Source organism: Pinus tabuliformis, chromosome 6, assembly GCF_031772625.1.
Source record: "Pinus tabuliformis cultivar Carrire ecotype Pingquan chromosome 6, CPIR1, whole genome shotgun sequence".
Taxonomy (NCBI): Eukaryota; Viridiplantae; Streptophyta; class Pinopsida; order Pinales; family Pinaceae; genus Pinus; species Pinus tabuliformis.
This window is the reverse complement of record NC_142292.1, coordinates 380,714,229-380,740,691: the sequence shown is the minus strand read 5'-3', so window position 1 is coordinate 380,740,691 and position 26,463 is coordinate 380,714,229. Positions and strand designations below refer to the sequence as shown.

The 26,463-nt window shown below is 38.8% G+C and overlaps 1 protein-coding gene across 1 annotated transcript in view; it reads right to left on the bottom strand.

The window, feature by feature from the left end:
* ATG3 (autophagy 3 (APG3)) overlaps positions 1–26,463 on the bottom strand; it is a 151,715-nt gene that overhangs the window by 48,715 nt on the left and 76,537 nt on the right. The window contains exons 7-8 of the mRNA XM_089416693.1: positions 8,080–8,145; positions 4,957–5,084 (exon numbers count right to left, since the gene is read on the bottom strand). Coding sequence (XP_089272819.1) covers positions 4,957–5,084; positions 8,080–8,145 — 194 coding nt within the window. The remainder of the gene's footprint in view (positions 1–4,956; positions 5,085–8,079; positions 8,146–26,463) is intronic.

Sequence of the window (26,463 nt, the reverse complement as noted above, 5' to 3'; positions counted from 1 at the left end):
CCAACAACAATGTAGTAGAGGTTAGGGTTCGCTTCACTCTTGGTGAAGCCTAATCACTGAAGGTAACTATCTATCCAAGCATACCATGCACGTGGAGCCCGTTTGAGCCCATACAAGGCTCTCTTGAGTCTGCAAACATGAGTATCCTTGTTGCATGTCTCAAATCCCTCTGGTTGCTCAACGTAAATCTCCTCCTCAACAACCCATTCAAGAACATAGTTTTAACATCCATCTGGTGAATCCTCCACCCCATCTGCATTGCAATAGCCCTGACAAACGAATATTTGGCCATTAGGGCAAAGGTCTTGTCATAATCAATCCCCTCTATCTGCAAGAACCCCTTCGCCACAAATCTTGCCTTGTATTTTTCCATGCCCCCATCAACCCCATGCTTGATCTTATAGACCCAACAAGAGCCCACCACAAGTTTGCCTTTTGTCCTTAGCACCACTTCCTAGGCATCATTCTTCATGATGAAGGCATACTCCTCCACTATCGCATCTCTCCACATCTGCTAAGTGGTTGCCTCCTGGTAATTGGAAGGCTCAGCATCCAACAACTCGGTCATAAGTGCCATATATCATGTATACCTCTGTGGTGTCTGCTCTGTCGAATTGATGTACAGGAGTACTAACTTTCTCCTACGCCTCTTGGATCAGTTGATCTACCCATCTCACTCTCCTTCTTACTGTGTTGGGAGTCACGGACTGAGCGGGCTCTACTCTCTCCTCCAACTGGGTGTCCCCCTCATCCTTATGTTGCCTAGCATGCCCATCAACATGCACAACTATAGTCTAAGGTGATGGTTGAGCCTCTTGCTTAGAAGCTTGTTGCTCCTCCTCCTACACTATAATCAACTCATACTCTAAGGACTTCTTCAAGGCGTTTTCCTCCTCAAACTTCACATCTCTTTTAATCATTGTTTTCCTAAGTGTGAGTATATACACCATGTACACCTTTGATGTCTTGTTGTAGCCCATGAGGATGACCTTCTAGTTGTGGGCTCCAGCTTCAACCTTTTCTACTCTGGTAATTGGTAGTACACAAGGCTAGTGAATATCTAGAAATGTGATACATCCAATTTCTTCTCTGTAAGCGCCTCCTCTAGTGTAACTCGCCCCAACACTGTGTGGGCTCTAGTTATACAAGAAAACTATTGTATTACATGCCTCGACCCAAAGGAACTTGGGAAGCCCCTGGTCATGCAACATGGATTTAGCCGCTCCAACTATGGCTTTGTTCTTGCTCTCTGACACCCCGTTCTGCTAAGAATTATATGGTGTAGTCTACTCACTCCCAATGCCCTCCTTGGCACACAACTCCTTGAATGTGTTTGAGGTGTACTCCCCACAATTATCAGACCTCAACGCCTTCATATTCTTGCTAGGCTAATTGTCAACAAAGGCCTTAAACTCCAAAAACTTCAAGAAGACTTCATCCTTCTTTTTCATGAAAATATCCAGATCTTCCTCGAGTGATCATCTATGAAGGTGACATAATACTTGTACCCAATGAGGGATACTATAGAGAAGAGACCATAAACAAATGAACAAGGTCCAAGATGCTCTTGGCCCTGTTATCTACGCTAGGAAAAGAGCTTTTGGCATACTTTCCAAGTGTGCGGCCCTTGCACACCTCATGTTGGTCCACACTGCACTGTGGCAGCCCTGTCGCTATCTCCTTGAGAATATTTAGTGTGTTATGATACACATGCCCCATGCGCCCATGCCACAACTCTCCAAGTTCCCTGCTTCAGTCACGGCTCCCTCTACTAGATAATGTTGTGGTTGTCTCAAACTGCAATCTATACAAGCTCTTATGCCTAACCCCAATCTTCTTAGCCACCTTGGAGTCTGAGGGTTTTCTAAAAACACTACATTGTATGAAGGTCATCTTATACCCCTTATGCTAAAACTAAAACGAGGTTCTTCTTGAGCCCAGGTACTTAAAGGACATCTTTGAGAAAAAGGGGGTTTCCAAACTCCCTCTCAAATAGAACTGTACTAGTACCCTTGACCCATTAGTTTTTGTCATCTCCCCATCTCAATGTCGAACTGCATGTCCCTTTATGACAGTTTGTTGAAATGCTTCTTGTTTCCCATAATATGACAAGATGCATCATTGTCTACATAACACAAACTAGTAGCCACTGAGATTACCATGCAAGCAATGAGTGAAAACTCTTTTTCTCAAAATGAGAAGAAAACTCATTTATCTCTATAAAGGCTACTACTTGGTCCTTCTTTGACCCTTTCTTCTTGTTAGGGCATTTAGTAGCATAATGCCCAAACTGGTGGCATGAAAAGCACATGATTTTGTTCAGCTCATTTTTCTTCTTCTCGCCCTTGGATCTTGGCTCTCCACCACCACTGCTCTTTTTGCCTCTGGATCTACTACATTCGCTGGCTAGGGCAAAGTTTTCTTCAGCTTCCATGGTCTTGAGTCTTGACACAAGACCCAAATTGAGCTTGTTTGTAGATCTCTTCTTGGACACAGTGACCCCATAATCGCTCCTAATCTAGAAGCTTTTCTCTAGCACAAATCCCATCTCGGAAGGCTTGCCAAGATTTGGTGAAGCCCAACAAGGAAAAATTCACCAGATCTCTATCTAAAGCTGACTCACCTACACCAGCCAAATCTTCCCTTACTTGGGTAAACTTGGTGAGGTAAGACACCATAGAATCTGACTTGGTCATTTTAATATTCCTAAGCTTGTCCTTCAATACTAGCTTTTTGGCCTTGCTCGAACCCTAATAGAGACCAATGATGGCTATCCACATGGCTTTGGTTGTCTTCTTCCCATTCAGGTGAGGAATAATGTGGTCTTTGACTCCCTCCAAGATGATTCTTCTTGCCTTGGGATCCTTCTTGTTACATTGAGCCAATTGTTGCAGGCCAGTAGTTGTAGTTGGGACATTATCAACAAACTCCCACACCCCTTGCTCCTCCAGCACCACTGCTATCCTCTCACGCCATGAACATAACTTGGACACACCATCCAATCTGTCCTCAAATCTAAGACCCAATGCGCCATACTACCAAATCGCACTAACCAAAAACCCTAGAGCGAAATCGACTTGGTGAACTCACTCCCTATCAATCGCAAACCCTGCCCTTGAAGATAAAAATTGTGTTTGGTCTTCAATCAAAGGCTACGCTCTGATACCATGCTAGATTTCCTTAAAAACCTAGTAACTGAGTCGCAATTTTCTAAGTGTAAAACCAAAAATACAAACAACTTTTATACTGGAAACTTAAATTGCAAATACGCTAAGTTTTCTAACTTAGCATGCACAATAGAAAATAAATAATAAATCTAAAGACAAACACATTCAACACATTCAACACATAGAACACAAGATATACCTAGGAAACCCCAACTCCGGAAAAAACCCGCAACTGTGTGTTTTCTATTAGCTTAGCAAATAATAAATTTTTCAAAGATTTATACAAGGGAATGCTCCCCTTCCACAAAAAACTCCACCCAAAACTGATCTAAATAAATATCAAGACAACCCCTATGCAATGCTTGCGCAGATCTACCCTTTTGCGCATAGATGGGCACTATGCAGCCACGCAGGCTAACTTCTCCTTGTCTACAACTCGTTGTACAGTCACGTTGGTTCTGAGCTGGGCTAAGGCTATTCGGCCTTTTCCTTCTTGCCTCAATTCCTCATCTGCTTGCAGACTACTGAAAACCCTTCTCTTGCTGAATTAATTACATACTCTTTATGCTTATCGATTTGGACACATACTCACTCTATATCCTCTTATAATTTCTGCCTAACCTCCTTCACTCTGAACGATTGAGATTAAATTGTGATGAAGGACCGAGATTATATCATAACTTAGAATTTTAAATTTTTCTAAGCATAACTTTAGTAAATTGTTAAATAAATTAATATTTTGCTGAGTGGCTATCTTGTGGGTCCTTCTACTACCTTAGCACCTAGGCAAACGGAACCCTTCTTTACTCCAATCAAGAGGACCTTACAAGCCCTTTCCAAACCCTGCCACACTTGGCTCTTCAGCTTCTTTCTCCAACCTACTCAGTGATTAGAGGCACTAAGCATCATGCAAATTTCCCAACCATGGATGCAGATGGTGCAGACTTATGAGACGATCCACATCCTCCTCAATTGTTAGACACCTCACCTCCACAAGGTCACAAGACCATACCAACTCCTTGCATGTATTCCATCCTCTACTTTTACTTACTTCCATTTCTATCTCTACTATTGACTAGCATTTCCTCTCTTTCTTTGGTTTACCATTTTGGCTAACCCTTTTTCATGTATTTCTTTTCTTGTGTATTTTCATCGGTATTTTTCCTTCTTTAGTGTCTGGAAGTGATCTTAGCACTCCCATATTCCAAATGTTAACTGGTTTATTTTCTAGCTCTGTGAAGCTATCCTTTGGTCATTTGCAGACATTTCTGAAATTATCTCATCTTATAATTCATATAAAAATCTTCTTTACAAAACACTGTATAGCTCAGAAATCCACAGTTTAAACCAGCCAAAGGACAGGCTGTTTTTTGGCAATAATTCACATAGTCAGAACATTGCTTGTATAAAAAGAATACTGCTTTCACAACATAGTCAGACCATTAATTGAAATCATCCAATGAAATTTCTCATATTATCTACCAAATGACCTCTCAATGTTCAAATATCGATTGACAGAATTTCAAAAAAACATCCAGTAATAAGAGATTAAATAGATACAAGGATATGCAGTTGATAACAACACAATTATCATAGACAATGAAGAGGCTCTTCACAAGGGTGCTTTGTATGATCTGACTATTATGGAGTGTCACTGCAGGAAATAGATGCAGAGACACTAAAAGCTCCAACTTATCTATTGATGGTCAATTCCATAAAACAGAAACTTGGCATAATGAAATGAAATTTTATATATCTACAAAATGAATTTTCAAGTTTAAAGCATTACTTGTCAACTTCTGGTTCACCTCCATTAGACATCAATACGTCAATTATTTTCTTCATGACAGCCCCATGACGACAAGGGTGTATAGATGCATGCTTTCCAGACATGTGAGGATGATCCTCAATTGTGACCTGCAAGAAACATCCAGTCAAATGTAAAAGAAAGGTAAATTTCCTTACAAGTTTAAAAATTTACCCTCATAACCAACAAAACTTTCTAGACTATTTTCCAACTAATTATAATGTTTAACAGCAATATATATCATCAAGCAATCATCAAACAAAATTGTTGGGAGTATGAAATGCTATGCGCAAGATTCTAATCCCAATTAACATCATTTTACACAGCTTATAGCAGTTGAAAGTCTAAATTTTCAAATATTTATTGGCATAGACTAATATGAAAAAGAACGGTTACGTGGGAATCAGGATTGTGACCAAGTAACAAAGCAACAACAATTTCTATTACAACTCCAAAAGTGACAATTAGCATAATAGGTGTATGAAGCCAAGTGCTTGGTAAGTCATTTGTCATGTCAAATTTCTAAATTTAAAGACGAAAACTTTGATGATTTGGAGAGCATGAGCATTTTGAGATATTCTTTCCATAAATGCAACCCTTGTTATTATGATTACTCTCAGGAGTCAGCTGTGGCATGAGTAATATCATAGGTTGTCTTTGGCATATGTATTGAATATATGTACCTCTTTTATTCATACTTATATTAGGATTTAACTTAATAGCTGGTATGATCAACATTGAGGATGTATCTCACAGCAAAGGTTATACATTCAATGCATAGGAGGAAGGGCACCCTCATTCGGGAACTTATTGTGAAGGAGATTTAAAAATTACAGCCCATATACCTTGAGAAGCATTCTGGCCATGGAGATGACATGTGACACAGCATGGCTTGTTTCAAGGTCAAAGGGTCATCATAAGGAGGGTGTTGGAGATAGGTTGGTAATATCACACATTTGAATGCATAATCTTTCACTGAGGATACTTTTTAGGTATGCTCACATTCCTCAAGGCATATTTTCATATTTGGAGGCATGATCATCTTCATAGACACCTTTCACACCTCACAAGACATTGTTCTACATATTTGGAGGCATAATTTGACATGCTGGTATACCTTATATGGCCCTTTGATGGAATGCAACTCACAAAATGAAGACACCAGGCACTGCAAACCTTCCATGAGGATATTCCACTCTAATTAAGAAGCAGTCCAACATGGCATGGAGCTATAATCTATTCAGTCGCCCATCATCTTAGCCCACATGACACATCATCTCATGAAAATGCTATTTACAGTAAATTGAAAGCTATGTTTTGTGAAGCAACCAACCTAAAAGTTTTAGATGGTGATTTTAAAATGTTATCTATGATGAATCAGCACTTCGTTAATGAGGTGTTCCATGGAGAAGCCTCTAGAATGGTTCAAAACTTCAAACATTGAAAGAAAGGAATTCTTTGCGGGATGTCTACCATGAGGTAAAACTTGGACACCTTTGACATCTTCAAGATTAAAGTAACGATTATTTTCGAGAAGCGTCTCATTTCTGGGGGAATCTAGAACACTCTGCTACTATTTTATTCCTTAAGATGTTACAAGAGGAGGCTATAGAAGGGAGGTCTATTCCATTTGGCAAGTGTATTTTCATTGTGGAGAAAACCCTAGATCATTGGGCTGAAAATGAAGATATGTTGAGGAGGGCTGGAGCATCATTCAGGAGATATTCAGGGCTGCAAAATATCTCTTGTAAGGTCACTGTTGCCAACTATGAGAATTTACATGCAGGAAATGAAAAGAAAAACATGTTGCCAACAATTTCAAATTCTGCTTATAATGAAATTTTGTCCATGGCAGGTCATGTCTATTATCTAAAACTAACATTCTATGTTTGATGGCATTTCATTGTCCCTTTTTGCAATTTAATACATGGTTCTTGCTTCCTTTGAATTGGGTTGTTGGTTGAAACTTAGATCTCAAAAAAAAAGGATTGCACACTAAATGTTTGAAGAAACTCCTCAATGGATGTAGTTTATTGTATGTAAGTTTTTATTGTTGTTTTATTGCAAATTAATTGACAGAAAGTATTAATGGCTGTAGCATTCATGGTTGTCATGTGTTTTCCAAATTGTAGCAGTGGCTACAATAAGTTTGTCAACTTATGTAAAGGGAAGTAACTTTGCAGCTTGTAAAATGTTTGATTAATTACTTGTATCAAGAATTCATATAGTGAACATAGAAATTCATAAATTCTCTACCACATTATAAGGCTTCGATTAAGCTGTTTGATCAAAATTAGGAACTGTTGACTAATATCCCTATAGAATTGAAGTAGAGGCAAAGGCTAGACAAGAGAAGAGGAATCTAGATTCTAGATGGTTGATGCTGGAATAATTGATCAATGATGTACAAAGGATACCATATCTATCTTGATTTATGTAAAAATATGCATGTTTTCATGTCTTCTACAACTAATTTGGTATTTTGGATGTTTTTTTAATATAAATGCAAAAAATATAAATATCATTATATATATAGTAGACGCTTCACTTCCTAGATTTTGGGGAAATGACGCTTCTGCGTCCCCGCTTCCAAAAAACATGCTTTCTTCGTCCCCGCTTCGTGCAACATTGCCCTGTTTTCCCTCTGATATCACAATGGCATAACGATTATTCCTGTAGATTTCTTTAACAAAATGAATCTCGACTTTTCTTTTGTATGATGTTTTAGACCCCGTAGATGTAGACCATTTGTTGATATGCACACACAGCTCTGTATAAATGTTCCAGAGAAACAGGAGTATATTGGGGAATCAGTTTTTCATGTAGTATATTAATCACCATATAAAACCTCAACAAAACTGAAATTTTATTTTAGTATGATGTTTTAGACCCCGTAGATGTAGTCCATTTGTTGATATGCACACATGGCTTTGAATAAATGTTCCCCTTACTTCAGTTTTTCAAGTAATATATTAATCAACATATAAAACCCCAGCAAAACTCAAATTTTATTTTAGTAGGACTGCAGAGGACCATATAACTAACATTTTTTTGTCCTCCACATTTTTGATAATATGGTACAAATAAATTGAAGGAGAAAGATACCGTTTTGCGAGCATGATCTTGGCTAACATCATCTAGCACTAGCTCTGGTCGCAAAAGCATCCGCGACTGCACACAAACAAAAAGGACAAGAGCTCTCAAAAAGCAAGATTTCATCATAGAAGACTTAACCATGCTGCCAACAAAATTATTAACCGTACAAAATAAGGAATGGAGAAAAATACAATTGAATTAACTTTTTATCTTTGTAATATATAAGAAAGCGTCAACTCCTAATTTCTAAATGGTATTTTATTTTACAATCACTGAAAAATACATAATGCTTAACAAGAAACAATAGATGAATACTGGGCAGCTCATTCAACATACTTTTTTGTACAAATTCTTTAAAACATCAATTATCGCATATGCTTCCAAAAAGATGAGACAATTCCCATGAATATTCACATAGAAATATAATCAACTGGGGTTACTAACAAATTGATAAAGGCATGCCAAATATATCGCTACCCAACCTTGGTTACAATAAATTTTAAACCAAGCATTAAGCATCTTTAAAACTCCGTACTTTCAATCATTAATGTCATGGATTTCCATCATTGATATCATGGCCACTCTATCTTACTTTAAATGTGTGCACCAATAGGAATTTGGAACGAACAAAGTTAGTTCCTCAGTTAAACACTCCAAAAGACATGGAATATGTAGATCTCCATCGAAGAGACAAGAAAATATATTAAAAAGTATGAATGAGAATGATGTTACAATTAAGAGTGAGGGTCTTGTATATATAGACAGGTAAGTATCCTTTCACGAACGGTCATGTCTGTAGAGACATGCCTCTTCCCTACTAATTATTAGTTAATTAATCATTGTTTATGTCTATTATTATTTATATTATTTTTACTATTTTTATATATATATCTTATTCATAACATTGCCTTCCTCCTCAAAAAGCTTTGTCCTCAAAACTTATTGATGAAAGGCTTGATCTCTTTTTTCTGTTTCGGATGTCTTCTTGTCTCAGAACTGTCATATTCGTCAAATCAAGACGATATGATCCTCTAAGTAATAAACAAAATTGTCGCACTGAGAATGGATCTGACCATCCTAAATTAATCTTCTGTGGAATCTTGTGGTTACTGGATACTTCGTGTGAATTGTTATCACAAGACTGAATTGTACTGACATTAGTAGTCTTCAGAACATAAGTTTGTTGTTTATGTTCAGAGTGATACGGATTCGTAGATTGATTGAGATGTTTGTTCCTATGATTCGGATGTAGATAAAGAGTTCTTTTGGTTTGTCTTTCCCCTATCATGTGTGTGGCGGTATTCTGATTTACTTTAGGTGACGATGTTGTTGAGTTGGTTACAAAACCTTCACTTGGGATGTTTATCATCTGAACTGCAACATCTAAGTGTCTTTTCTTCCACCAGTTTGTGTTCTTCTTGAATTATGATATTCACTGCATCGGTATTCATTCCCTTATCTTCAACTTGAACTGTTATGACTGAAGATTTCGATACTTCTTCTTCAGTAAGTTGTTCTAACTTGTCTTTTAATGATTTCTTATCATCCTTAAGTTTCTTAATTTGAGCGAGTAGACTTTGATTATGGTTTCTCAGACGTAAAAGTTCTTTGGTTTCTGATTTATCAACCTTATTTTCAATGTTTTGACTTTTAAGTTTTTCATCTTTTAGATCTCTGATTTGTTCTAATAAATTTTTATTAAGGTTCTTTAAACATAAATTTCCGTCTTGTTCTGATAAGTACTTCTTGAGTTCCTTCTTTGTGACCTTAGGCTTCTTGACTTGTGCAATTAATTTTTCAACAGGGTCCTTGAGCTGAGAAACGTCTTCGTCCTTTTCCATTACTTGTTTGTAATGTATATCTGCAAGATCTTCATATTCCTATTGTAACACTTTCTCGTTTCATATCTCTTGCTAATGATTGTTTTTCTGTATCACTTAGACATTCAAATAAAGTAAAAAAATTGTCACATTTTGTGCAGACAACGTTTTGATTTCTAAATGACTCTCAACAATTAGGATATCCTTCTAAACAAAAAGGACATATTGAAAATAAACCCATATTTTTTTTCTTCAAAACCTTCAAAACTTTATTATTCCTTCGGACTTTAGTATTAATCCTTAACGAATTATGTCATTTCAAGTTTTTACTATCTCTCTCTTTCTTCTTCTTCTTTTATTTATTTGTTAATTACATATAAAAACCTTAAATAATTCCTCATATATACGATTCCTTTAACTATTCACTTAATATATTCCTTTTGTAAAATAATCAGGTGAGAATATTTGTTCTTAATACCTTCTTAAGCCTCTCTTTTTTTTTGAATTAGAGTTTCCCTCTGTTCTTCTTACTTCAACTTCTCTTTTTTCATATATTTTTATATACTATATGAAAGTAGTTTATTTTATAATATTGTATATTATGGAATATATAATAAATTATAAACTATTATATCACTTAAGATATGTTTGCAAGTTAGATTATATGACTTGTAACTAAAAGTCGTGGAGGTTGACCACGGGCGCGGCGTTCGCGGCGAGAGTAATCAAAAGGTAAGATGATGAAACTGAGAGACAAAGCAATATTGATTGGATAGGACAAGCGTGATGGTCGAAAGTGGTATGCGGCGTTGTATACCTGCAGCAGCGATATGGTAGTCAAGCAAGCTAGTGAGCAAGGAAGATAGGTGTTTGAATATCGGGCATGGACAAGAGTGGGGTACACAACAGACAGAAGACCTGCGGAGCGAGTTGAGAATGGACATGGATGACACAGGCTAGGCAGAACGAGTGCTAGATGACATAGTAGCTAGACGGATACAGTGATTGGTTGAACGGAAAGACACAGAGGCAAGGCATCCCATTAAAGGAAAGAACGATGACAATGCAATGGTAGTTTGCGAAGGCTGGCGTTGAACATTGGTAGTTGGTAGCAGCAGAAAAAGCAGCAAGTTGCAGTGATAAGTCGAGGGACTGTATGTCGATGGGGGTGAACGGTGAAGGAATACAGTGTGTAAGCGAGGTGCAGACAAACGCGGCGATGGAGGCAGAGGTACATCGGGTGGCTCGTGCCTGTGTGGAGGCGGAAGTGGCCCAGCCACAGTGTTTGCAGTGGCGTGCGAAGCCGACAATGTTGTGGTTGGTTGAGGCACTGCTAATTGATTGCAACAATGGTTGTGGCGGCATATGGTGGCCAGTTTTGGGGAGAAGGCAGCGGCTGCAGCGACCAGGTAAGTTGTTAAATGTTTATCTTTTTTAATCCTTTTTTAATTTAATATGGTTTTTAATTATTTATTTTTTGAATTATTTTTTTGACAATGTCCATTTTTTTATTATTATTTTAAAATGTTTTTTTTTAATTATATATTTTTAACTTTTGCTTTTCTTTGTCTTTTTTTTTCTTTTTTTAAATGGCAAAGGCCCGAGGATGAAACCTGCGAAATGGAGAAACTCCAAATTTATAGCGAAACGCTTGAACTATGACAACAAGGTTGACGAACTTCGATGGCCAAAGACTGGGTCAAACTGGCTCTGTGCAGTAGTTGAGTGGCCAGAGGATCGAATAGCTCTGATACCAAATGGAACGAACAAAGTTAATTCTTCAATCAAACACTCTAGAAGACTTGGAATATGTATATCTCCATTGAAGGGACGGGAATATATATTAAAAAGTATGAATGAGAATGATGCTACAATTGAGAGTGAGGGTCCTGTATATATAGCCAGTAAGTACCCTTTCACGAACGGTCATGTCTGTAGAGACATGCCTCTTCCCCACTAATTATTAGTTAATTAATCATTGTTTATGTCTATTATTATTTATATTATTTTTATTATTTTCATATATATTTTATTCATAATAGAATTTCAAATAGTTCAAACAAAATCAAGAAATTAACCAGAAAATAGAACAAAATAATTAGTAGTTTATGATTTTATCAAATGGGCATTCAAATCACATCACTATGATGTAGAGATTGTAAAAAGGGAAAAAATTTAATTAGAGTCATAAATGATGCATTCGATGTTTTTTAATTAGATCATTTTATATGACCATTATTGCTCATCTACCCAACTGTATGTTACAGACTTGTACGATGTGTCACACATCCCATGAATATCTTTCAATCTTTCTCACAAATAGCATACAGGCCACGAAAGGATTTAGGTGAGTAGTCCATTCCTGCGCTAATTCCGACAACATAACTCTCTACCTCGACTTGTTCTATTAATGTCAAATATGGTAAGATTCGAATTATACGACACCTAGATAATGATAGAACTAATGTACACACTACACTATAATATAAATGGTCATACCAATGTAAATTAACAGAAGTTAGTACTAGTTATTAGCACTAGGAAATCGCATTTGCATTTGATAATAAAGCATCATATCACATTAATAAAGCACCTTTGCTATTGAGAGGTCACAAGTTCAATGATCTCGATAGTCTTTGGGTTAGGATCCATGGTTAAGTAGGCGGGAAGTGATCCCTTTGGGTGGATCTGCCTAGTACAAATATTTTGTGGACATGGCAGTCACCAATCTTCAAGGTCTGTGAACCACAGAAGAAAAATATACAAGAGGCATTGATAATGTCTTACCATTGATCTTCTCTCTCTGAGTGGGATATCAAGAGATCAGTCAAAGCTATATGCACCAACAGAGCAACATATGAGGAAGGGGGGGGGATGGTTTCCTTCTACATCAGGTGTTGATCTCCTTGCTCATTTTTGCAGATGTCTTGGTCTTGTTGGCATCTACTCTCGAGGGCCTACAGAGAGATCGACACCTTGGTCGGCTTTTGTGACCTTCGACAATTGACGGTCAACATACGTAAAACCAAGGTTATGATCTTCAATGCTCCGAGGAAAACTGTTACAGACATGACTTGGTCTTATTGGCATCTACTCCTGAGGGCCTGCAAAGCCAAATCGACAACCTAGCCAGCTTTTGTGACTTTCGACAATTGACGATCAACATAGGTAAAACCAAGGTTATGATCTTCAATGCTTTGAAGAAAACTCTTACAAACATGCGTTTCTACTTCTGAGTGGAAGAGATCGAGGTCATCACATGATACATCTACCTAGGAGTATAGTTCACGGACCTCGTTTTGGCATGCAATCGGCCCTCTAGCCTCGGCTTCGCAAAGGTTATGGTTCCCTGGGCCTTATCACGGGATAGTGATACAAAAGTTAGTTTCAAGACATCTCATCCAAACTCTACCTCATGGACACGATTATTAGACCCAAAGTCCTCTATGGCTCCAAGATTTCGGGGTTGATCTTGGTACAAACCATTGTTTTAAAAAACGGCCGAGTCAGATCAAGCCAATGCCTGACAGGTCGGCCTGGTGGCCGAAATGGAACGGCTGGCCGAGTTATTACCGAGCCAATCATTGACTCGGTCGACTCGGTAACAACTCGGCCGACTCAGTAATGACTCGGCCGACTCGGTAACAACTCGGTCGACTCGGCTCTTTGACAAAAATCCTAAAGCACATTAGTCAAAGTTGTTCCACCTCCTACATATCAATGGTTGGGTTGTTTTTTGCTGCATATTTATAGCCCTAAAGTAATCTATCATTGTGAGAAAGTTTTGAAAATTACAAAGCCGAAGTATGGTTATCCTAGTGGCATGAATTAGAAAACTGAAACAATGCATTGAGCCATACAATGTTTTTGAAAAGGCAAACGTTTTGGCAATGGACTAATAAATACATATTTACCTCTGATTGCTTTGGAGCTTGACCAGAATTAAATCAAGGGTTTTGAGACGTCATTAGGGGCAGAGAATTGGTATTATTATTGTTGTAGTCTAGTGATTGTCCTTAGGTTGAGGAAGAAAAGAATCCTGGCATTGGTGGCTAAGTATGAACTTTGTATTGGACAGTGCGTTGAGTGCCATTTTGATATAATGGATATATTCATGAGCCTACTTTGATCATATGTTGTCTTCTCTCTATATTCTAAAGATTTGTGTTTGGAAACATGAATGAAAATCTTTAAAATTATGTTTTTTATAAATAAAAAAATATTTAATGTATTTTTTACAACGACCGGGCCATTGAAATCAAATCGTCCAAGTCGATACTGAGTTGGAGTCGAAGTCGGAGTCGACCCTCAGCCGTTTCCTAGTCAGGGTCGGAGTTTTAAAACATTGGTACAAACAGACAAGGCCCAGATGGAGAGAGTCTAGAGCTTGCCTCTCAAGCGTGTCATCTGATGCAAACGTATAGTCCCACGGTCCATTATTCAGGTAGAGTTTGGTACCCACCCCTTATGCCTCAATGTCATCTTTCCCTTCGTTTCTTTCCTCCATAGAGTCAGATCTTTCAAAGATTCTACTACAAGGAGAGACCGATACCCGTACCCTGCACTTTGTTCCTCGAAGGCCCTCACTTCAGCTCACGCCTTACGCTAGGCACGAGGTTGGTTCTCAATGTTTGTCGCCTTCTCTAGACAATAAACATCTCCCCAGATCATCTTCCCCCCTTCAGATTCTTCGTTGCTTCATCGAGCCATCTCGTGGCACCCAGACACGTACTGAATCAATCCATCATAATAGAGTATATCTACAGATTGTACATTCAAGTCACATGGATTCCCCCCCCCCCACAAAACAAGCCCTAGCCCAAAGATGTCCTGTATTGAGCATTTCCTGGAGTTACAAGATGGCATCATCATCCACACCCCATACCCGTGCAGACATTAGATGCACTCACTCAAGATCCCTTTGGGCCACCTTTGGGTTGGTTCCCAACAACTCTGAGCAGAGATTGACCACCATATAGCAAGATCTAATAGGATTTGCTAGTTGTGTCACCTTCAAGAACCAGAGACATAGTAGCACCTCATTTTTGGGTGCCCATTATACTATGAGATCAAGGGCGCTACCACTACCTCTCTGGAGATTTAGAAGGATCCCTCTCTACCTTTTGTCCATATCCTGAGTAGAAATGCCTAGCCTTCTTCATAAAGGAGATATCCAGACACAGATCTCAAGATCCTACATACCCCACCTCACTCAAGGACAATTCGGGTGATCACATCATACTTTCAGGTTGATTCGGCTAATCAAACCATTAAGCAACAAGTTGAGTTCCAGAGTATTTCAAATATTAGAACAATTAGACCTTGGGTCTCCCCTCAACCCCCCCTTTTTGAAGGCTAACCAGTATCCTTGAGACAGTTGCGGAGGTCTCAACACATCACTTCACTCACACCCAAAGCATCAAAGGGATTATTTCTCAAAAATATCTCACCCCTGCCCCAACATAAGATAGGGGTTCTCAAAAACTTCTTCTTCGTGTTTAAGATGAAGAACCCTAGATTTCCATCAGGGGTGAACCTACAATCAATTATGTCACCATCATTGCTTCATAAAGATCTAATAGTGAATTGCAATATAAAAATACAATTCCAATGTTTAATTATAGAATGGTTGTGTCATAAAGTTGTGTAGCAATAGTCTAATTTTTCAATTATATTTGACTCAGGATTCACTAACTCATTAGCGAGTTTGGGACTTACATAATTATTATTTTTGGTAGGAATGATAGAAATAGTAATATCTTTTCCTGCAAGAGTCCCCTTGATTCTAAATAACACTGGAGCATAGATTTCTGAATTTTAGGATATCTTCCTTTCTCCTCAATTATAGATTCCATTCCTTTCTCCTCAATGATTGACTCCATTTTATCTTATCGATAATTTTACATCAAAGATACTTTGATTATGAAGCTTATATATCTCGTCTTTTTCCTCAAGGATTAAATAACACCTTACTCCTTCACTTTCTATAAATTCCTTCGCAATACCCTTGTTTATCTTGAATCCCCCCCCAACTTTTCTACCATTTTTAATTGAACTTTCAAACATTAAGAACTTTTTAATTTTAATATTTCTTTATTTTCCCTTTTATCTTTTCACTTTAGAAAAGGTTAATATATCTTCCTTTCCAAATTATATAATAAGGAAATATATATTTCACACCCTTGGAACTTGGGAACTTTTAATTATCAAACTTTAAAAATACCCTTGTATATATACATACCTTTGAATATAATTATAATATAATTTAAGATTTACCCCCTCTTCTTAAATCGATAACTGTAATACCCTCACAATTAGTCAATTAAAAAATTTTAAAATAACTCTTTGGCTTAAATTAACCTTTTTTTTTACTTTTTTACTCCACTAATTAATAATAAAGCCCCAATGGTACCTTAGAGTTCAACTTTCCAACATATAAAGTATATTCCATGTGGAGATTTAGGAATTAATTTGGTGTACTTCTAATATTTTGGGAATAGAGTTTACTACCTTGAATTCAAATTGAATGGCCTTGTTGGTTAGTAGGAAATGGTGGCATTATATTCTGCCAAGATAGACACAACAACTGGTGGAACTCCCTCACAAATCCTTGACGCAATGACAGAGAAAATGTGTACATTCGATTAATGACGACTTCATTAAGTTGTATTATGAATATTTTGCATACGAGGATTGATTCGATTATCACTAGTAGTCGTACGGTTTAATAATATCATGTGGCCAACAACTCTAGTGGAATTATGGCACAATACAAGTGGTGGTTGCAGAGGCAACTGGATAATTCAACTTAGATGATGACTGGGTGCTATAGATTTTCTTTAAATAAGTAATTCTGTGCAGTTGTGGCACGAATCTATAAATAAGTAATTTCATGCAACTGTGGCACGATATCTCTAATGGAAAGATGGCACAAGAGAGGTGGCAGCTAGAGTGGCCGCTGGGTAATTCAACTTGGATGACAACTAGGTGCTAGAGAATTTTTTCAAATAAGTAATTTTGTATAGGTGTGGCAGGATGCAGTTTGACAATGAGTTGTACAAACACAACCACGAGGTATACAAAAAAGCAAATTTGATTGACTATACAGCGATTGGTTACAACAAATTTAATTGGCTACAATTTTGATTGAATATGAATTGTACAGTTGAAATCAGAGTATGATGGATATGGTATAGTTGAGTGTGCATGGATTAATTGACAAATATAGTGGTATGGTAGCAAGTAGCAATGAAATTGTTCAACTGTAAATCTGGTTCGAACTATGATCAATTTAAACTATACAGTGATTAATCTACTCGACTTGTACAAATAGTCACAACCCAATTATTATAGCGGAATGTTTTTCTTCAATCAAACTTCTAATTGAGAAAAATCAAGTGCCAAATTCTTTTGGTCAAAGACCTTGAAATTGGAAAAACTCCAGGAAAAATGTGCACCAATCCGAAGTGGGGAACGTGTGAGGAGCGACCCCACCCAAGTTATTTGAAAGGAGCAGTAGATGGAGGCACCAACATAAGGCGTTAGGATGAGGTAGGCAAGATGAAGTGTGCCTGGTTGTCATGCCATTGGCCGGAAAGGTGGCCCACTACACCTTCGGCCCGAAAGTTTAGTCAAGAAGAATAAATGGAGGCACACTAGGAAGTGTCAGGAACATAAGGGTGAGATGATGTCACCCAGGAGGAACACTGGGGCAAAAGAATCGAATGCGTCGGGCAAGGCCTTGCGCCCGATGACATCAGTTGGGTGTGGGGCAAGGCCTGCACTATTATAGTGGTGCTATTGGTCGAGAACTGGCCCACTTGTCAAGTCAACCCGACGAGTTCACCCCTGAACATTCGCAAGCAGTGGCATAATGGAACTGCATGGCCGACAAAGCGCCAAGCCAGCTAGGCCGACAACTTGGAAGCGAAGGGGCATTCTTACTGGCTGGAAGTGGAGCCACTTGGGCCAATAAGAAATATTATCTCGTAGACCCACCAATCCACGTAGGCTTGGATGTCTCACCCCAGAAGTTTAAAGGGAGGATTCAAATGTAAGTGTCGGGAGGAGACATGCGGGATGATGTCAGTCATGCCACGCTGGTAGAGCATGTACCCGATTAGTGGAGAGGGGGTCCCGCCGGCGAGGCGAGCCCAACGCTATGATCCTGGAAAAATAAAGAGGTGAGACAAAGAAGGCGTTGGGATGAAAGATTTGGGGTGACGAGGGATAGGTTGAGGTGGCAGTCAATGGTGGAATGGGAAACCAATGGGGAGAGGAGGTCGTATGGCCCCACTTCATATGTGAAACCGGTAATAAGGCCATGACGGTTAACAAAGGAACACGCCAAGAATCGTCGACATGGAAAGATCGAGATGATGTGTTTCTAGACATCATCTCAAAGGTATAAGGAGGGCTAGGAAGAAGGCCTCAAGACGACGTGGTTAATTCATGACCGTCAGATTTAGTCAGACGCAATGAAGAGCTTCGGGCAGGTAAATGAATAAGGTTAACTCTGATTGGTCCAAGAGCCCGAAACGCCATCTAGGCCAACGACGGAATGCCATATGACAGCGCTATCATGTGGAAGGGTCTGATCTTTGGGAGGCAATATCTCACAATCCGGGGGTCAGATTGAGGTAAAATTTATATCACCAAATTCGTCTCAACGAGATGAACACAATGGCGATGGTTACTTTGAGTTTAGTGGAGTTGGAGAAAAATTGAAAATTTTATATTCCATTTTCATAACTGTAGTTTGAAGATTGGGTTTGCATAGTGACCACCTCCTACCTTGGATATTGGGTAAGGGGTGTCGTTACAGAGAGGTATTAGAGCATCCAGGCTCAACACTTGGACTGGTAATGATTTAGGTGTTAAATTCCAGTCTATATGATTTTATAACATACCTACTTGGTAACATTCACCCTGTGATGTAGTTAGAATAGCAAATAGTTAAACAATTGGAATGTCTGAGTAGGCCATAATTTACAAGGGGTAGATTTATGTTTTGTTGTGATTATGTACTAACATGATCATGGTGTTGTAGGTAGATTGTTATGGCAGCCCTGTAAGGGAAAAATCTTGTGTTTAATTAGTTGATTACTTAATTGACGATGCACTAATAGCCTAGATGACTTGAATTATATTGATGCATACGATTAATTAAAGCTGACATGGTTGTTGTGTCGCAGCAGGGATCTCCATGGCATCTCCATAAATGCAAGTTCATGGTCATGATTTGTGTTTATTTATTTATTATGAAATGTCTAATAGCAGGTGTGATTGACAACACATCGCAAGCAGCCTAAGATAGAGATAAAACAGCAATGAGGACTAGAATAGTTGAGTACAGTTTTGATCAATCACAGCATGGAAGTGAATGGGTCAAAGCCAATGAAGATGAAAGATCAATAGACCAAGGGGAGGGAATCACTCTCCAAATTGGATGGATACCTTGAGAAGCCTAAGCACTGAAGTTAGATGTTTCAAGGCAGATAATGGGAGGTTGGTTAGAGCATAGGAAAAACAAGTTGAGATAAATGCAGTGATTTTGCAAAGTCTCTCGGATTTGTAGGGGCAGAAGCAATCCGAGATGAGATCCGGTCAGAGAGACCAAAAGAGCCTTCATGAGTCTGAGAAGAAGGCAAATGGGGCAAATGGTAGTGAGTCCAGGAAGAGGCATAGAACCAAGAGTGAAGATACGATGAAGGGTGATGCATTGTTGAGCACTCCAATAAGAGGGAATAGCACCTATGTGCAACATGCTAGTACACCATCTAGCTCTGCCACTAGAAGGCACCACCACCATCATCATCATCATTCAGGAAGCAGAAGGAAAGAATACATGCCTGAAGAATTTAAGAAAGTCAAGCCGCCCACGTTTGATGGGGATATGAAGAAAGCAGAGGACACGGAAGCATGGTTGTTGGGTATAAAGTTCTTTAGAATTACACGACTATTCTAAAAATATGAAAGTTAGAATTGCCACATACAGCTTGAAAGGAAAAGCAGATATATGGTGGGAGAATCTGAAGAATGTTGGAGGCATTGTTAAGAAAGAATTGACCTAGGATGAGTTCGAAAAGCTCTTCACGGAGCAATACCTGTCTGAGCGTTACTACGATGGCAAGGCAAAAGAGTTTTATGAACTCAAGATGGGTCAATTAACTTATGATGAATATGTCACCAAGTTTTTAGAACTATTGAGGTATGTGCCATATCTCAAGGATGAAAAAGTTAAAATTCAGAGATTCATCAGTGGATTACCTATGGCATTCCGAGATAAAATTGAACTACTAGAGCCTCGAACACTGAAAGATGCCATCAAGAAGCTAAAGCACTGCTATGAACAAGCAAAACGCAAGCCAAAGATCAAGAGTAATTGGCAAGCCAAGAACAAAGTCGAACATAAGAAGAGTTGGCCTAAGAAGGGCTCAGAAAAGGAGGGTAAATATTCAGCCCCTGCAAAGCAAATTCATCATAAGAAAATTGTTGTTGTTAAGAAAAATGTGCAACAGCCAGCAATAGAGAAACCCAAGTATGAAGCTCGAGAGTCACTCAAACATTGGACTTGTGGTGATAAACATAGAAGAAGGGATTGTCCACATCAACAAAATGTTGGAACGAGATTGACAGTGCTCAAGAGGCTTGCACGGTGGATGAGGTAGCTCGGAGTATGCCAAGAATTTATGCAGCAGTGGACAACCGCCAAGCAGACCACCAGGTGTCCATCATTGAGATGGAAGGTAAGTTACAAGATCAAATTATTTCTATTTTAATTGATCCAGTTTCTAATTATAGCTACATTGGCCCAGAGCTTGTTGAGAAACGTGGTTTGGGCAAGGAGTTGCATGAAGAACCTTGAATGGTTTAGACGGCAGCTAGGATAAAAAGGAGGATCAACCAGTGGATAAGGTCTTGTGCATTTGTGCTCAGTGGCACGCCCACAATAGCAGAATTGAATATATTGCCATTGGGTGTGTATGGCATATTGTTGGGCTTGGATTGGTTGTATCTGCACAGAACTAAAGTGGATTGTTATGAGAAGGAAACTGAATGCTTAGATGAGCAAGGACACAGAAAAGTTCTACAGGGAAAAAGGAAGCCTACCTCAATAAGACTAATCACGGCCACGCAAGCCAAGCGCAGCAGCAAAAAGGTATGCACGTTGTTTGCAGTGCAAGTTTCTAAGGGGGAGAAAGTTGGCAGTGATATTGAAGATGAGGAAGTTGAGCTGCTAAAGAGTTATCATGTTTTGTAGCAGTATGCAAATGTCTTCCCAGTGGAGGTTCCTGGATTACCTCCTCACAAAGAGATAGATTTCTCTATTGAGATGGTACCTGAAGTAGCACCAGCATCCAAGGCATTGTATAAGATGAGCACCCCAGAGTTGGTCGAGCTAAAATTGCAACTAAAATAAATGCTTGATAAGTGCTACATAAGACCCAGTGTGTCCCCATGGAAAGCACCTGTATTGTGTGTAAAGAAGAAAGATGGAACCCTTAGATTATGCATTGATTATAGGCAATTAAATAAGGTAACCATAAAAAATAGGTACCCACTGCCAAGGATTGATGATCTCTTTGATCAGTTGAGGGGAGCAGCAATTTTCTCCAAGATTGACTTGAGGTCAGGCTATCATCAAGTAAGAATCAAGGAGGAGGACATCCATAAAATTGCTTTCAGAACAAGGTATGGACACTATGAGTTCGTAGTGGTACCCTTTGGGCTTACTAATGCCCCTGCCACGTTCATGTGCTTAATGAACAGTGTGTTGTGTCCCTATTTGGATAAGTTTGTCATTGTGTTTGTTGATGACATACTAGTGTACTCAAGGACAAAGGAAGAGCATGAAAAGCATTTGGTTGTAGTGCTACAATTGTTGAGGGAGCACAAGCTCTATGCAAAGCTTAGCAAGTGTGATTTCTTCCAATCACAAATACATTATTTGGGGCATATTGTCTCCAAGGAAGGGATCTCAGTTGATCCTGAAAAGATCAAAGCCATAATGGAGTGGCCAACTCCAAAGAATGTGGATGAGGTTAGATCATTCATGGGATTGGCAGGATATTACAGGAGATTTATCAAGAATTTCTCCAAGATAGGCCATCCCATCACAGCTTTGCAGAGAAAAGGAAAGAGATTTGAGTGGACTACTCAATGTGCAAAGAGCTTTGAGCAGTTAAAGCAATTTCTCACCAATGCACCAGTGTTGAAAATTGCATATCCTGACAAGGATTTTGTGGTGTGCACATATGCCTGCAAGGAAGGACTCGATGGAGTCTTAATGCAGGAAGGGAAGGTAGTATGCTATGAGTCCAGGAAGTTAAATGAACATGAGGTGAATTATGTAACCCATGATTTAGAGTTGGCTTCCATCATTTATCCTTTAAAAATGTGGAGGCACTACCTCCTAGGTAGAAAGTTTACACTCGTGACCGACCATAGTGGACTCAAAGTTTACACTCATGACCAACCATAGTGGACTCAAGTATTTGTTTGGGCAACCCAAGTTAACTACTAGGCAAGCAAGATGGCTAGCCACGCTTAGTGAATTTGACTTGACTTTGAAATTAAGTATATAAAGGGTAAAGAAAATCAGGTTGTTGATGCCTTGAGCAAAATTCAAGCAAATCACTTGGAAACTATAAATTCCTATCAAAAAGACCTAGTAGAAAGGGTCAAAAGTGTTGTGCAGCAAGATGAAAAATATCATCAAGTGAAAGAGAAATTGGTGCAAATTGGTAAGGACAAAGAATACCACCTCACTGAGGATAGCCTAATCAAGTTTAAAAACAGAATTTATGTGCCAAACAGTGATGAAATAAAAAGACTAATAATGAAAGAGTCCCATGTTAAGCCTTATTCAGGCCATCTAGGGTATCAAAAGACCCTTACAGCCATCAAAAGGCATTATTATTGGTCGAATTTGAAGAAGGATGTGGCTAATTTTGTGGCAAAATGCATAGAATTCTATGCAAGTAAAGGCCGAATGCAAGCATCCAGCAGGATTATTACAGCCTATTCCCATTTCGGAATGGAAATGAGAGGTGATTTGTATGGATTTCATTATAGGACCGCCTAAAACTTCTAGGCAGCATGATGCAATCATGGTAGTGGTTGACAAGCTAAGCAAGGTAGCTTACATTGTAGCCATCAAGTCCACTAACTCTGCAAGTGATGTGGCACAAATCTTTATAAAGGAGATCGTGCGGCTACACAGTATTCCCAAGAAAATTGTGTCAAACAGAGATGCTAGGTTCACTTCACAGTTTTGGAAGGAATTGTTTGCAAGATTGGGAACAGAATTGGCATTTAGTACAGCTTATCATCCACAAACAGACAAGCAAACAGAAAGCACTAACAGAATCCTTGAGGACATGTTAACGATGTATGTGATGCATCAACCCAAGAAGTGGGAAGAATATCTTCCAATTGTGGAATTTGCACACAATAATGGATAGCAACAATCAATAAAGATGAGTCCATTTGAAGCATTGTATGGAAGGAGTTGCAACACTCATATTAGTTGGAGTGAATCGGTGAACAAGGTCCTTGTTGGGCCTGACATGCTTAAGGAGATGGAGCAACAAGTTTAGATTATAAAACAAAACTTGAAAGTGGCGCAGCATAGGCAATAGAGCTATCCAGATCAGCATAGGGTACACAAAGAGTTCCAAACTGGGGAGCATGTGTATCTGATAGCTATGCCCAAGAAGAGTTTCCTAAAGATTGGGACATGTGCCAAGTTGGCACCGCGATATTGTGGGCCTTTTGAGATCCTTTAGAGGATTGGGGCAGTGGCATATAGGCTAGCATTACCTCCATCAGTTAGAATTAATGATGTTTCAATGCTTCTTTGCTTAAAAGATATGTGCATGATTCTAATCATGTGATTGATTGGTTTGTGCTACAAGTGGAACCAGAGGGAGAGTTACAGCTGGCATCGATGTGCATCCTAGACCGAAGGAGTCTCATGCTCCAGAATCGAGCCATAGAGCAAGTCAAAGTGCAGTAGAAGCACTTTGGGCTAGAGGAGGCAACGTGGGAAATGGTTGATGCCATGAAAGCTAATTATCCCTTTTTGTTTGTTGGTTAAGGCAAATGTGTACATGATTGTAAATACTGTATAGAGCTACGTATACAAAGCTCCATGAAAATAATATGTGTTTATATTTATTCCTGGTGTTGCATATTAGCAAAGGAACACCGAGTGTTGTGTTCCCTCAAGGGGGAGGCATCTGTGACAGCCCCACCCATGGTTCTCTCATAAAATGCATTGTAAATATTTTTCAAATATGTAAAATTTAAAAAAGGGGACTGAGTCTAGGGGACACAGATTCTAGAGCTGGGGAGAAGGTTGCTTGCTTGGGATGTCCATGGGTTTCTTGTGCAGAAATATGAGTTGTTCTCAAACAGTCATTAAAGGCTGATTGGTGCATGAATTTAATGAACTGGTTCCTAAAATTGCATGAGCTACAAAGGAAGGTACACAAGCCCATGCACTTGGGAACTTGCACAAGGAAAAGGGGCAAGAAATTAAGAAGGGAACTATGCAATGCAAGAAAGGGAGGACAGGGGCAGTAAATACGAGCTCGGGGAAAAGAGATCGAAGGAGGAAAAGAAGGGTATTCGAATTCATGCAAACACGAAGGAGAGAAACAGAAAAACAAAGAACTCTGGTTCAATCAGCGAGGCAGCGCAGAACAAAAGAGAAGAGAAGAGAAGGGGATTGATCCTCAAGTTCTCGAGACGTTGTCGGTTGAGTTGTTAATCTCTGGAGCCCTGTAACAGCTTGGGTTCCTGGATGTTGTGGGTTGCGGTAGGATCCCTAGAGCCCTATAACAGCTTGGGTCCCTGGAGATCGTGGGTTGAGACAGAGTCTTTGGATCCCTATAACATGTTGAGAAATCTAGGGAAACTAGATTAGGTGTGATTTCTCTACACTTGATAGTTGTTTCTGATGCTCTTTTACTTTAACTTGATGTACTTATAATTTGCTTCTACTTATCTTGATTATTATGGTGTTCTTATCATCAAACAACTACTAAAACATGAAAATCAATAGAACAAATGGACACAAGATGTAGGCTGCTAGCCAGGGCCAAAACCTCTCCTACAAATGAAAACCGACAAGAAATTCTTCTCTTCTTATAGAATCTTCAAATGACGAATTCCAAGACCTTTAAGCCCAAGACAAAGACCCCTCCAAGACCAAGTCAACCTTTCTTTCAATGTACTTCAACTTCAACAAAGTCTATTATAGTCAAACTTCTCCAAATCCTCAACTTTGACCCCTGCAACACTTTTTCGCTCTCCTTTTTAGTCCTGCAATTTTCGGCCTTCCTACAATAGCTGCAACTTCACATGTGTAGGAGTAATATGGTTAAAGAGTCCTTCCTTCGCTTAGGGTGCTTCTTTCTCCTTAATAATTCGATTTCCAAACATGATCCTTTTGAAACCAAACTTCAACCTTTTTTGAAGACTGTGATTTTGATCTTGCTGCAACAAAGTGATGCCCTAGTTGAAGAAATTTCAACCCCACTCCGATTATCAGTTTTCCTTATCACTCCATGCATTTAGTTTTAAATCCAAGCTTGATAAAAATTCTAAAATCTGGAAATGACAATATTTTCCTGAAAACACAAATTCAGAGATTTCACAACTGTTGAAATTGCAGAAATAAAACACAGCAAAATTATGACAGCCACATAGAAAATAACACAATGATTTTTGGTCAATGTGACCCTAGAAAAACTTCCTACAACTCTTGGGGAAAACCAGTTTGAGAGCTCTTCTTTATTTATGAAAATGCTTTTACAGAGAAACTGAAATACACAGTAAAAAATCCAACAACCACAAATTACAGTTTATCTCAATTTCCGTGCTTGCACTCTGCCTCGAAAATCATGCCAATCAGCAAACAACGAAAACAGAAATTTTCAGCAATAAAACAAAATCCAGTGTCAAAAATGTGCCCAGAACTTGCTGTACGGATCATACAAATTTCCGCAGTACGGTTGCCTCGAAATTTGTGCCCAAATCTGCCTCAAAATTCGTTCCCTTTCTGTTGTCCCTCTTCCTCAATTTCTGTGATGTCCCTCTTCCTTGATTTATGTCTTTCTCTTGTTGTACAGTTTTGCCTTGGGATGCATGCCAATAAATGTCGCTGCCCAGATTTGCTGAAATGTCTTCTTGCTGCTCTCCTTCACTTCCTCACTGCTCAAAAATTTTCTCCTTGCTCTCTCTTCTCTTTCTCTCAAATGCTCTCCTTTTGAGCATTTGAGAGAAAGAGAAGAGAGAGCAAGGAGAAAATTTTTGGGTTACCTTTTCCTCTTCTCTTCTCCTTCTATTCTCTAAATGACCTTTTGGGTTACCCTAAGATCTAATGGCTGATATTCATTTAGATCTAGGGATGAGAATAAATGTTCATTTAATTCTCACTTTCTATTTTTTAACTCACCCACATAAATAAAGACCTACTTAGCCTTTTATTTCCATAGTCACTTTTTCACTTTCTAATTCTTCATTGACTTTAATAAAGTCACCTTTAAATTAGAATGTAACTTTA